Below are 13,960 nucleotides of genomic sequence, written 5' to 3' on the forward strand. Positions count from 1 at the left end.
TCTGCTTCCCGAAAGGCTCTGCGGGCTGAAGGGACGTAAATGCTTCCGGAGTCAGGTAGCGACGTCACGGGTAAACAGATTTTGTAGCCGTGGCAGCGGCTGAGAGTGCCAGGCTGGGCGCGGGCAGTGGCTGATCCCGGAGCAGCGGTGTGTCGACTTCTGCCTGTGCCACGGCGAGCTGCGGCTCCGGGGCCGCCAGGTAGGCAGCCCGCGCCGGGGACCCAAGCGCACCGAGGGTGAGATGAGCCCGACAGGCTTGCGAGGAAAGGCAGTCCCAGGCCGAAGGAAACGTGGAAATTCTGCTCGACTGTTTTGGGAGCGGGAGCAGTTTTCCATCCAGTGTGGGCCTGGAGGTTTATGCGTCGATTCTCGTAACGACCTCAGGAGGGAAACTGTGGCTCGAAGGGATTCAGGGGGTTTACGCAGTAAAGACAGCCAGCCCCCTGGGGCTCCGCGGCCTCTCTGACTTTCTCCTTAGCGCTCTCCGCCCTCATCCCAGAGCTGAAGTGTGCTCGCAGTCCAGGTGTGCATCTGGGAGAGCGCGGGGAGCGGAGGGCGGAGGGCGTGTCATCACTCTCTGGGAGCTCCGACAGCCGGCTCGGCCCTGGTGTCGGTGTCCTGCAGCTGCGCCAGCGCGCTGTGGTGCCAGTGGGTGGACAGTCTCGTAGTCCGCGGTGAACCTTCTTCCTGCACTCTTGCCTCGCCCTGACCCTTCCCATTCACTGATCCCCTCCAACTCTACCTCTGGCCCGGTCTGGCCTTGGATCTTGCCTCCTCACTCGTCCCCAAGCCCCTACATTCACTTCTTTCCTAAGTCCAAGCCTCGGTGACAAATGGCTTCCTCTGTTTTCAGTCATTCATTCCACAGACATTTACTGGGTGCCAGTTAGGTGCAAGCACCATGCTAGATACTAGGCTTATGCTGAGGAATAAAGTAGGTGTACTCCGCCCATTGTTCCCTCCATTTCATTCTCCCCCTCGAGCCAGTGATCTCCCTAGACAGCATGTCTGTCACTTACCCGAGAATCCAGTGGCTGCCCATTATCCTTGTGATGAAATGCAAGCTCCCAGCTTTCAGGGCTCTCAGAGACCCAGCTGTAGCTTGCCCATCTAAGCCTCATCCCCTGCGGCGCTTGGCCTAGATCACTGTTTCAACCACGGAGGGTCTTGAATGTTAAGTTTCTTATAGCCCCGGAACTGTCACATGTCTCCCTTCTGCCTGCATTGCCTTCTGCATTCTCTAGGTCTCAGCTTATGTGTCCCCTTTTCAGAGGCTTTTTTTGCACCCCTGCCCCCATATAAATGATGCTCTGCTGCAGCTTCATACTGCACCACGTGCCTTTCTCTATACTATTATTACAATTTGTGATTATTTGTTTACTATCAGACAGTATTTTCTTCATTATACTATCTCCAGAACAGAGACAGATTAAGTGTTTCTGAGTAAATTCGTGCACTCAGGGTAATGGAAGATAAAGCAGATGTTTGCTCCCTCGGGTTGAAGCTTTTTAGAGCAGCTTATCCAGTTAATTGCCTGATAAGTATTAAATGTTATATTTATTAATTTAACAGAGCTTGCAGGAAGACTTATTTTTCTTAAAAAGCCCACTCATTCGGGAAGCTCCAAATGATTAAAATGTTTCCAAAGGAAGATGCTAGCTTCCTTAACTTCCTAGATTCCAGTGATGCTGAGGGCTCAGGACTGTAGTGGTATACCGCCAGCCAACACACATGTATTGATGTGGCCCACACAACTACTGAATTTTTTTCCTCCCTTGAAACCTTCCTTTAAAAATCAGGTTTCAAATATGAATCTAGATTTCTCATACTTTTGAAGTCAGAAGTGCTAGCAAAAATGTTTCTTCTTTGGAACACCTACCCTGGACAGTCACTCCCAGAATCACCCAGACTTCTCTCAGGAAGCTGGAAGGGAAAGAGGTGAAGGGGAGGTGGGAGCAGAGGGAAGGGCAAAGCTTTGTAGGGCAAGGTGATGGGAGCCCTGGAATGCGGGGTTCCAGAACTGGTCTGGCAGCAAATGTGTAGTCCTGAATAGTTTTGCCTCCCTTTTTAGCAGGGCATGTACTCAAGTGTTATCCCCCCCCCCAAAGATTGATTTATTTATGCATACAGGGACTGGGGTACAGGCCAGAGGTGCTGGGGGGGGGGGTGAGAGGATTCACCAGAGACAGGAAGAGCAGAACAGGCAGATCTGATACACACTGCTGAGGGGAGCGGTGGGTGAGGGGGGGGGGGGTTCCTGCTGCGCCATGTGGGTCTGCTGGCCTGGGGATCAAACTTGTGCTGCAGTGATTGTGGTTATCTTCATAGTGCTGAGATTTGACACCCTTGCACCACCAGGGAGGCCCTGTTTGTTTTTTTAAGTCAGGATGAGGGTGAGTTTTGAGTATTTCTTTCTCAAAAAGTGAGGTATCCTTTAGACCAGGAATGCATATGGTTGGGGAGGAGAAGATAGCTTTGCAGTTCTCTGTGGCTTACCAAAAACAACCCAAACTCCTTAGCTGAGCACACAAATTCTTGATTGACTTCAACCAGTTTTTTCTGCCCCATCCTTTGTTCTTTCCTTCTAGGCAGATAGGCTCTGTCAGTGACTTCAGGCTGTAGCCCATGCTGTTTCCTCTGCTTGGAATGCCTTTCCCTGGCCTCCTTACTTGGTATGTTCTCGCTGATACACCGTCCCATGTTTTCTGCTAGAAAGGGACTGACTTGGTTCTCAGATGTGTACAGTATCCTGTGGCATATATTTGGGGTGATGGTCTTCCTCCCTCTTCCTACTTTTTTAACTTTTTAATTCACTCAGATTTCTTCTTTTACTTGCTTTCTGTGTTGTTGAAGTGCATGTATTTGAACAGCTATTTCATGTCCTTTTGGGTACGTAACTGGGGGTAAATAGAGGTACTGATGACTCACAACTTAATTCAACTGTCATTCCTAACCCTCACCCCAAGTTAATTGCTCTGTCTTCCTCTGGTGCTTTAATGGTATTTCTGCACAAACACTTCGGTATAATGTTTCAGTTTACATGTCTGTCTTCCTCCAGCTAAACTCTGTGCTCCTCCAGGGCTTGCACCATGTTGCACTCATCCTTGTACCCCCAGCATCTAGTGCTGGCATGTAGTAGGCACTCCAGAAATGTGTGTTGAGTGAACGATGCCTCTGACAAGCAACTGGACTTTATTCTTTCCTGACCCTTGCTCCTATGACACACCTCCTCCTGGCTGCCACTGTCACCCCTTCAGAACAGGACTTCTCTAGGGAAGCTGGAAGGGACACAGGTGAGGCTCAGAGAGGTGGAGGCAGAGGGAAGTGGGGGCTTTGGATCTTCTCGTTTTGGGACATTGGCTTTCCTGGGGGCAGGAGTGGGCTTGGGCTGGAAGCAGATGCTTCCTTGGGTGGCTGGGAAGAGATCAGGGATTGGGGCTGGTTTCTTTGCAGCTATGGCCAAGGATATCCTGGGTGAAGCAGGGCTGCACTTTGATGAGCTCAACAAACTACGGGTATTGGATCCAGAGGTTACCCAGCAGACTATAGAGCTCAAGGAAGAATGCAAGGACTTTGTGGACAGTGAGTATCACTTCGGGAGAGAAGGTGCATTCAGTTCAAACTACCATTTGCTGCAAATGTTCGCCCACAGATCGTGGCCTGCCAGACGAGCTGCTGGCTTTGCGGGGAGGTAGGGTGGGCCTGGCCTTCCTGTATTCCTGTGTACTGCCTGTCTTGTCCACTTGCCCCTCTCTCATGCCCTATTGTGTTCCCAGCTGGGCCCTGTTCCCACTGGGCTGAGGAAAGGAAGGTGTTTTCAGATATGCCATCTTTTTGTTCCCTCGCCAAAAACTTCAACTTCATGGGACAGGGGTGGGAAATAGTTATGTGTTCGAGATTTGAATGCTTGGGAGAAATTGTTCTCAGTGGCAGGCCTGCCATTTGGAAAGAAAGACCTAAGAAAGCCGCCATTTTGCCAGCGATCTCTAGGACACCCCCTGTCCCAGCAGCCAGGCAGGCTGGGCAGTGATTGCAGGCCAGATTTAGTTGAGCAGAGATTTCTGAGCCTTCTGGGACTTCCCAGGCTGTGGATAGTGCTTGACTGGCTAAAGGCAGCATAGACTCTATGGCCAGGGTTCTGAGATTGCTGGGTGTGTGCTATCCCACTGCTGAGAGCCTTAGCTTATGCCTTAGTGAAAGGGGGTTCCACCACATCCAAGTGAATGGGAGGTTAGGCACTTAAATACATGGTGCTGTTTATTAACTTGGGTTACAGTCAGAGGCCCCACCCCACCATTAATGACTTATCTATGACTAGTAAGAGGCACATGTTCAGGCAGTATTTTCACACAAGGTCCTTTCAGGAACACAGCCCTTTTGCTTCCTGCCACTGCTGGGAGAGTGAGGTGGGTTCCAGCTGGGCCTGGTGCCCTCACAAGCCCGAGGCAATAGCACTGGCTGGCTCAGAGAGGACTCAGCATGCCGTGGCCCAGCCCTGGGTACCTGACCTACCTTCCCCAGGTTCAGACCAAGCATGGGAGGGTAGGCTAGCAGGCACCCATTGTGTGGACACAAAGTAGAAGGCAGTAACCCTGCCCTCTCCCTGCCAGGGAATATGAAGGGAGAGTGGTGGTGCTGAGAAAGTAAAACATTTTTTGTTCTTTTCCCAAAAGAAATCGGCCAGTTTCAGAAAATAGTTGGTGGTCTAATTGAGCTTGTTGACCAACTTGCGAAAGAAGCAGAAAATGAGAAGATGAAGGTAAGACGAGTATGTTTTCTGTCTGTGTGGCGGTGGGGACCTTGGTTCACTAGCCTCTCATTTTTTGGGCAAGGAAAGGAGAGAGAAGAGTGGATTCTTTAATTAAAACTAGGTTTGATCCAGTTAACCTACTATTAAACTCTTCATGCCAGTAGACTTTGTCATTTTCTTTAATTTTCACATCATTCGTTAGGTGGTTTCCCATTTTATAAATGAAGAAATAGAGAGTACAGATGCCTTGGCAGAGGACATGAGGCTCAGTGGCACCCAGGCCCTGGCACGTGCAGGGGCCTGCATTAGAGCTGCCCTGCCGTTCCATCACGCAGTCTGGACCACGAGGTTTATCCTGCTCCTTGACTCCTTAAAACTTAAAACTCGGGGGCTCCAAGTTTGCCCTGCTAGACACCGGGGTGGCCTCCAGGTGGCCTTCCCCAGTGAGGACTTAATGCTGAAGATGGTTTAACGAAGCCATGACCTTCTTTGGCAATACTGTCTCTAGGCCATTGGTGCACGGAACTTGCTCAAATCTATAGCAAAGCAGAGAGAAGCCCAGCAGCAGCAACTCCAGGCACTAATAGCAGAAAAGAAAATGCAACTTGAGAGGTAAGATATCATCAAGTGAAGTCTTCTACTGTGCTTCTATTTCTCCATCTTGGTCACTTCGTCTTTACTCATGATCTCAGGAATAGTGTCTTAGTTGTCATCCTTTAAGACCTTTAGAATAAATTTACACTTGATAGGAAAAAAAAGATTTGCTATTTGTTGGTATCCAAGAACCTCTAGTAGCTTGAGTGCATGGGAGTCCAGGTAGCAAGGCCCAGAGGGGACTGGCTCTTTGGGAGAAGACCCGCTGCGGGCTGGACACTTCCCATGGATGGCTTTGTCTTTTTTCTTTCTTGCCCTCACTGATTTCTTCATTCTGGACTGACCCTGTTTCTTAGAATCTTTAAACCACCTATTATCTTCTTTAGAAGAGTAAGTTGGTAGTGTATTTCACCCATTTTTAGGGCTTCTATCAATTTTGTTTTTCAGGTATCGGGTTGAATATGAAGCTTTGTGTAAAGTAGAAGCAGAACAAAATGAATTTATTGACCAATTTATTTTTCAGAAATGAACTGAAATTTTTATAGGAGGGCAAAAAAAAAAAAAAAAAATCAAAAACCAAAACACCTCTGTACCATTCCAGTGACTTAATGACCCAAGTATGTCGTGTGAGATGATTTGTAATGAGTGCAGCTCTCTGAAGGCAATAAAACAAATCTGGGGGAGCTTGTTTCAGATGTCAGTGCATCTCTGCTGGTGAACACCCACTGGCCCTGCTGATCCAGGTCCTCACCTCATGTTCTTAGTCTGAACTGAGCTATCTGTAAGCTTTTTTTTTTTTTTTTGGTAAATTCACAAAAATTTGAAAGGAAAAGCAATAAATTATTGTTTTCAAATGGCCTGATCTACCTCTTTTCCTGATGCCTTTGAATTGCACACTTACCCCCCTGTTAAGAGAGCCCTGGATTCTCTAACCCCTAGTCCACAAAAGAAACCAGGCAGTGGTCAGCAGCTACCTTTATTTGGACCAGACACATGAGTTAGACAGCAGTCCCGACAATCAGACCAGTATGGCTTGTGAGCAAAGAGGTAAAGAGAAGGAACTGACTGGGACGTTTCCACAGTTTTCTATGTGCATTCACATGTCTTTTTTTTTTTTTTTTAAAGAGTTGGCTTTGAGTTTGCATTTAGAGAAAGCTGGTGGAACCCCAAATGCTAACATGGAGACCCTATGTGCACACACTGGACATTATGTTCAGCTGTCTTCCTCCTAGGACTGAGAACAAGATGGAAGGAATGATTAAACTATTAGAAAGGTGAAGTGATCCAGGAGGAAGTACACTCCAGATCAGGCTGGATATCAGATCTCAAAGGTACTATGTCAGATGGTTTGTAAAATGCAGAGTAGGTTTGGAAAGAAGAGAAACAGACTTAAAACTCTTCTCCTGCGACAGAAAACATGATGAGAGATTTTGAACATGAGAGACAAGATTTCCCACTCTAAAATGGACTCAAGCATCCCACTAATTTCGCTGACTAGTGATATGCTGTAGAGAAACATGAGTCAAGGGTTTAGTCAAGTGTACTGGGGGCGACATGAACGTGCCAAGCAGGCCATGCCTCTTGGTTTGGTCTCACGTTTAAAATCCCGCAGTGGAACCTAGGCCCACACTGCACTGCTGGGCACCACTTCCCTACACCTAGCCCACACCCTTCTGCCAGTCAGCAGGTGACAGGTCTGTTTGTGCCAGTGCCCATGGGAGGGTCTGACTTGGCTCCTGCCAGTGTCTTGCTCTTGTGTGTTGCTGCCAGTATTTCCAATGCTACCAAAGATGTGGGTTCTGAGCAGTTTTCCTTGTACTGGGTCGACAGGAAACTGCCCTGTGGGCATCTCTCCCCTGGCCCAGTGGTGCTTTCATTTTTTCTTTCTTTTCTCCTCAAACTTGTAGTGGGGGCTCCGCAACATGAAAAACAGAAGCATGAGAGGGATGAGCAAGTAGGGGGCATAGACAGAAGCAAGGGTTAGTCGTTCTCGGATAGTTTTAGGTCCTTGTCCTTTGAAACCACTGGCTTTGGAGAAATCCTCAAACAGAAACGTGGAGAGAATTGGAATTAGCGTTGTTATGGTGTGGACTGCGTAGATGATTGCAGGGGTGCGGATCCACTTGCAGCCTCCTGAGGTCATGAGAAACAGAGAGAGCGAGCAGATTAGGCGTGTTCACGACTCCAGGGTTGCTCTACCCTGTCTCTGTGGGCGACATTCAGTTGAATCACTTTCCCTCCTTTCCAAGTGGACACATGGAAAATTGGATGTTTGTACTACTATTCAACTTGAAAAATCATTTGACAGCTGGGGCCCTAGCATACCAAACCTAGAACCAAGGGTGGGCCAGATTTTAATTCAGAAAAAACTTTACAGCAGTAAATGGCCAATACTGGTTTAGACCCACTTGATCTAAAATTCAAGCTTAGGAGCTGTGGTAGTGGCACCTGTTTATTATGTCATACCAGAGAAAGGGTGACAAATTCTGTCAAGAGAGGGGTGCAGAGGGTCCGGGGGAATCGCTGTACAAGCCCAGTTATCACATACAGGGGGCTGGCCGCCTTTATGATGGCCTCAGTCAGACAGCAACACGGTCAGAATAATATTCGATGAGAAAGTAAGCCCTTCTGGTGACTAGTTTGGTGCTACTGTGTTTACAAGTTGGTAGAATACTATCAAAAGCAGAAAATAAAAGTTAACAATAACAGAAAAATTCTGTACACACAGGGAATAAAGAAGGTAAGTTCATCATTTAGGCACCTCCAGGTTTCCAGGTGACCAAGATAGGCAGTACCTTTACTCTGAATGTCCCTTTCCTAGCGCCATCCTGTCCCTTCCTGTCACATCCTTCCTCACCCCACACCAACCAGAGACCCTCCCTTCTTGGAGAGTCCTCCCCCAAAGATTTCTAGGCCCTGACGTCAGTTCAAAAAAAAAAAAAAAGGATCTCTCCCCACGATTTACCAACCTTTGAAGAAGGCATAAGTTGCGATGGGAAAGAAAGGCAGCTGGAACACAAGCTCACAAAACAGGAAGGACTTAAACCACGACGGGGGGTCCTGCAGCAGAGGGTCCTTGAACTCTTTTACATACCACTTCAGCAGCTTTGTCAGCTGGGAAAAGAGAAAGGTCTCATGAGTGTGGCCACCTGCCACCACGCCTAGCCATTGTTAGAATCTCTTCAACTACAGAATGGCTCGCTCGGGCATTGGCGATGCACCCTAAATGGTGACTTCACACCACCCCACTGGCTCCAGCGCGCATGCTACCCTGTCTGGGAAGCCTTCCTCAGCTCGGCAGCCCCTCTGTGCCACCTGGCTTCAATTCCTGACACTGTGACACACAACTGGCTGTGTCACCCACTGGCAAGAGCATTTGCATCTGGCACTCAGTAGGTACTCAGGATGTTTCTGAATGCACAGACAAATGGTACATATCTGCCAACAGTATTCTTTATAAACACCTTTGGGGAAACATCTGACACCTGTCCTATCGCAAGAGCTCCTGCACAGCAGCTCTGAGGGCGCTCTTTCCTCAAATACAGAAATGGACTGAATTTCCTTGTCTTTATATTTTTGGAGGATGGTAGTGGAAAGGAAGTGAATCGAAGTCCCAAGGTCTTCATCATTCTTAACACCCTGTTTAAATGCTACTTTTTTAAACGAGACTAGCTGGACTTTTATGGAAGAACAAACTGCCTCAAACCACAAACTATAGCTTCTAGGCTACAGCGAGTCCTGAGAGAGTGATGTGTGTCAGTTCTAGCTTGGGCCACACCCTCATAATTATGCTGTCAAATCAAAAGATGCAGACACACACAGTGCTGCAGATGGAGGACGGGCGAAGCAGGCGCCCACAGAGGAGGCTCCTGCCCATTCTGTGCTTTTTTAAAAACCCAAAGCCCGGGGCTGTCCATGCTACGTGGACTACTGGACAAGCTGGCACTCCTGGAGGTTTCCATGGGCAGGGGCGTTGTCTTAAGACACCTGCCTTCAAAGACATGTGACTTGGTAGTGTGATGAACTTCCAAGGTAAGATACAATGGAAAATCCAAGAGATTTTTCCTTTCAATTTTTGATCAAAAGCTAAAGGTTCACTACCGTGAAATAGATGCCTCATTGCTGCGAATGACCTTTAAGCAAAAAGCCAGAAACAAATTCTCTGTTAGTATAATGTTAACTTCAAGAATGCTCTGGCTAGATAAACAATTTATTGACCAAGTGTTCTCTGATTTCCACATGATTTGGAATTTAAATTCACAGTGACACCTTCAGCTCCCTACTAAGCACTTTTCAGAATGGTATCAGAAAATACTATAAATGTTAAATCACTCTACCCTAGGCTGGGTTTCCTAGTCTGTAAAACAAGCAATCTGGACTAAATGTTTTTTAAGATCCCATTTAGCTTTCTAGGTTTATTTTTTTAAAAAGATTTATTTATGTATATAAGAATGAGATGCAGGCTAAAGGTGTGGAGGATAAGAGGACTCACCAGAGAAAGTGGGGAACAGAACAGGCAGATTGACTGAAATATACTGCTGAGGGGAGCACTGGGTGGGTCAGGATGTGGGTCAGCTCCCTGGCTGGGATCAAACTTGTGCTACAGTGACTGGAAAGTTTCTCAGTGCTGTGCTTTAACCTGATGTATCACCAGGAAGGCCCCATTTTAGGTTTACTTTTAAAAAATACTGAAGGCATCTCTTTCGGCCCACTTGTGTCTATGCAAATGTCTATATTCTTCTGTCCTTTTCCCTAATAAACCTGCCTTTAAAAAAATAAAATAGGGCCCTCCCTGGTGGTACAACAGGTTAAAGCACAGCGCTATGAAGCTCTCCAAAGCCATGTTAGCGCAAGTTCAATCCCTGGCCAGGGAGCTGACCCACATGGTGCAGCAGACCTCTCCTGACCCGCCCACTGTTCCCCTCAGCAGTGTATTTCAGTTGACGTGCCTGTTCTCTCCCCACTCTGTCTCTGGTGTATCCTCTCACTTCCCACCCCCATACCTCTGGCCTGTACCCCAGGCCCCATAAATAAATCTTAAAAAAAAAAAATACTGGAATGAACTACCTAATTTAAAAGATTCTAATTTAAAAGATTGACTGCTGCAGGGGCCTCCCTGGTGGCTTAGGGATTAAGTCTCAGTGCTACCACTGTTTTATGGTCTGAGTTCCATCCCCAGCCAGGAAACCAGCCCACAATAGGGTACAGCAGACCTCACCCACTGCTCTCCTCAGCAGTGTAATTCAGTAAATCTACCTGTTCTGCTCCTCACTGACTCTGGTGAATCCTCTCATCCCCTGCACTTCTGGACTACAGCTCTGTTCTTTTATGCAAAAATAAATAAAAATTTAAAAATAATAAAAGATTGACTGCAGAATTGGAAAGGCAATTTGCTTCATTTGAACTTCATTTTCTATTCCAATTTATTCAGTCTCAGATTCACCTATTTCATAAATCGTGGCTGATCTGTATAGCACTGGAACTTCTAGGGTTATAAAATGAGATTTGCAAAAATTAAAGCCCACTTTGTAGTCATCAATAGAACCCAACTACCTGCCCAGTCAGACACCAGCCACCTGCGGACAAGAGGGCGGGACTAGGGGTGGGAGGCAAGACCCAAGCCATCAGCAGCATTAAGGGCATGGGGCCTGGTGGGAGAGGGCTTGGTGGGAGAGGACCTGGCAGAGCCCTTAATCTCACTAACCTTGTTCCCATCTATAAAATAGGGCCAGTTATACTGTCTACTGCATTGTGGTAAGATCTGTTTTTTAATTTTAATAAAATGAGTTTAGAACAATGACTAGCATGTTGTAAATATTAATGTTACTTAGTTGAATGTAATTAACAAATATTTGGAGAGGTTCAAGTTTACTCCTATTAAAATCTCAGCATACAACTGGCCATTAGTAAAAAGTCTTAGATGGGGCCCCAAAAATATCATGAAATTATCTCCATTTATATCTGACTCACTTGACTCAACTTCCACTGTTATTCATTAAAATATTAACCTTGGGCCTCCCTGGTGGCACAAGGGGTTAAGTCTCAGCACAATGAAGCTATCTATAGCCACTGCAGCACAGAGTTGATTTCTGGTCTGGGAGTGATCCACATGAAGTAGCAGACCTCTCCTGACCCACCCACTGCTTCCCCCAGCAGTGGATTTCAGCCAATCTGCCTGTTCTGCTCCCCATTCAGTCTCAGGTGAATCCTCTCACATACCCCCTCCCCATACCTCTGGCCTGCACCCCAATTCTACACTAGTTGTTACTTCTCTAACTTAGAATGAGGACACAGACTCACTTTAGACCTAGATACATCTTTTTCCTTATTTTAACAGAAGCAATGCTACCCACTGCAGATACTACAAAATGTTTCCCATCCTCTATGTTCTAAGTGTTGGTTTTATTCAAACCAAGAAAGATACTTAATCTGCAAATTTTAGCCCAATCATTATGTGGTCTCCCACAAGATGCTTAGTTGTAGGGAAAAGTTCTATTTAGGGAGGAGAGACATTAAATTTTAGTTTTGCCAGAGAGAATCTTGAGAATAACTTAGGGCTTTATTACTTCCCCCATAAAGAAGCAACAAAACCTTTATCCCTCCCTACCTGGCCACTCTCCCCAGCAACAAAAGTCATAAAGATGAAGGCCTTCCAAATCAGGTTGCCTCTAAGCTGCTAATGCTTTCAAACAGAAGTCACAGGCATATATCCCCCGAGTGAGAACTTGCCTGCATTAAACTTCCACCTTTTACAGTAAGTCATCATAAAAAAAAAAGTTCAGAAAAGCTTACCAAATCAAATATATAAGTTTAGAGGGGATGCTTATGAAGCTGGGTATACTTTAACTCTACTTTGAGTGGTGAGCAAGAGACTGTGGGAAATGCGAGGTGACAAGGAACAAAGAAACTAACAGCTGTTAAGTCTGGAACGGCTGCCTGGAGTAATACTGTTTAACTGCCCAGTATTAAAGGCACCAGTAACATTAGAGATTGTAAACAGGCAGCCTGCCCAATTCCTAATGAGCACACAGGTTTTGAAAACCAGATATAGCTCTCCTTTCTTCAAGGCAATTAAACGGCTCGTGCAGGGCTGCAGAGACCTGCCTGGAAAGAGTCTACACTACCTGAGCCAGTGATAGTCTGAATGATGGTCCCCAAGGATGGTCATGGCCTAATTCCTGGAATCTGTGAATGGAAACTTATTTGGCAAGAGATTCTAGGTGTGACTAAGCCAAGGATATTGACATGGGGGAAGGGGGGACTGGAGGGGTGGGTTAACCCACTTATCTGGTTGGCCTTAAATGTCATTATAATTGTTCTTATAAAACTGGGGTAGAGGGAGATTTGATGATAGAAGAAAAGGCAGCAGAAATAATGAGAGAAGCAGAGATCGATGTGATGTGGCTAAAAGCCAAGGGATACTGGCAGCCAACGAAAATTTTAGGCAAGAACAGATTCTCCTCCAGGATGCAGAGAAGGAACCAGCCTGCTAAAACCCTGATTTTAACACTGTAAGATTTATGTCAAACTTCTGAACTGTAAGAAAATAAATTTGTGTTGCCTTAAGTAAGCCACTCTGTTTTTAGTAATAAGGTACAGCAGCCAATAGGAAGCTAATATATCCTGTATATATCGGAACTTGTAATTTAACCCAACTCTCTCTGGACAGTTGAGGCAACAGAGCCCTCATTTGTCAAGGAGTTTTTAAAAGAACTTAGTTTCCAGGCTGCAATCCAATGCTGTTACCATATGCTACCTCCACTTTTCCCAAGGAAAGGTAGATCAGGGACTTCCCAATTATGCTAGGTCCTAGAAATAATGTTTAGCAGTGGTTCTTAATCTTCTGGTGAGGCCTAGACGCCTGGAAAGGCTGGTGGAAATTATAAATTCTCTTCCCAGAATACACAAGACACACACTGGTTTTGCATACCCTATGGGGGTTTCCTGGACCTCAATATAAGAACCTGTACTCTGCAGAGAAAAAATATTTTTAAGGATAAACAGGCGAAATTCAATCTTCGAGTAGACAAATCAGCCTTGCCCACAGTTCTACAGACAAGTTGGAGAAACAGAACTGAAGACAGATATTCCACAGAAGGTTACAGCGTCCAGAGAACAGAACATAAAACGAGCTGTGAAGAAATAAAAGGAAGCAACAAAAATCAGGTATCCGCTTGGGTCTTTTTGGTAAATTCATAAAACTTTGAAAGGAAAAGCAATAAATTATTGCTTTCCTCTCCAAAACCAGGCAATGGAGCTGCTGGTCTTTTTCTACTCAGATGATCATTCTTACTGGACTCCAGTTAAAAGCGCTGATTTGAAAAGGCGTTGCTAACTTAACTTCTTGAAGTTTCTGTATCCTGGCCTGATCTGCCAATGCCCTTTTGACAGGTCTAGTTGTTCTTGGATTTTTTTTTTTTTTGTGATTACATGGCATTTTAAAGTTCTTCCAAGAAAAACAACTTTAAGTCAAATCTAACACGTGATTTAGACATTGATTCATTTAGGCCACTTCCCTCAAATACCGACCGAAGTGAGTTGTGGGAGCCTTAAACATACTCAAAGAAGGGCTTTCTTTAAAATGGATAGCGTATGCGCCCCAGCAGTTTTGGGGGG

The 13,960-nt window shown here is 46.0% G+C and overlaps 2 protein-coding genes across 6 annotated transcripts in view; one reads left to right on the top strand and one right to left on the bottom strand.

The window, feature by feature from the left end:
• Positions 1–73: 73 nt before the first annotated feature.
• Positions 74–6,155, top strand: IFT20 (intraflagellar transport 20). Of its 5 annotated transcripts, none has more exons than XM_012726644.1 (7): positions 74–199; positions 2,589–2,672; positions 3,059–3,293; positions 3,454–3,582; positions 4,674–4,759; positions 5,259–5,362; positions 5,792–6,155. In XM_012726644.1, exons 3-7 carry the CDS (start codon positions 3,218–3,220, stop codon positions 5,871–5,873), a joined length of 477 nt encoding a protein of 158 aa, XP_012582098.1. In that variant the 5' UTR covers positions 74–199; positions 2,589–2,672; positions 3,059–3,217; the 3' UTR covers positions 5,874–6,155. The 5 variants fall into 5 exon arrangements, with proteins under 5 accessions (XP_012582098.1, XP_012582100.1, XP_004684927.2 ...); XM_012726646.1 differs by having other exon boundaries at positions 3,080–3,293; XM_004684870.2 differs by having other exon boundaries at positions 3,258–3,293.
• A 152-nt stretch (positions 6,156–6,307) lies between these two features.
• TMEM97 (transmembrane protein 97) overlaps positions 6,308–13,960 on the bottom strand; it is an 8,308-nt gene continuing 655 nt past the window's right edge. The window contains exons 2-3 of the mRNA XM_012726643.1: positions 8,314–8,458; positions 6,308–7,477 (exon numbers count right to left, since the gene is read on the bottom strand). Of these exons, the coding sequence (XP_012582097.1) occupies positions 7,218–7,477; positions 8,314–8,458 (405 nt within the window). The 3' untranslated portion in view covers positions 6,308–7,217. The remainder of the gene's footprint in view (positions 7,478–8,313; positions 8,459–13,960) is intronic.

Source organism: Condylura cristata, unplaced genomic scaffold (genome assembly GCF_000260355.1).
Source record: "Condylura cristata isolate star-nosed mole 26May11 unplaced genomic scaffold, ConCri1.0 scaffold00017, whole genome shotgun sequence".
Lineage (NCBI taxonomy): Eukaryota > Metazoa > Chordata > Mammalia > Eulipotyphla > Talpidae > Condylura > Condylura cristata.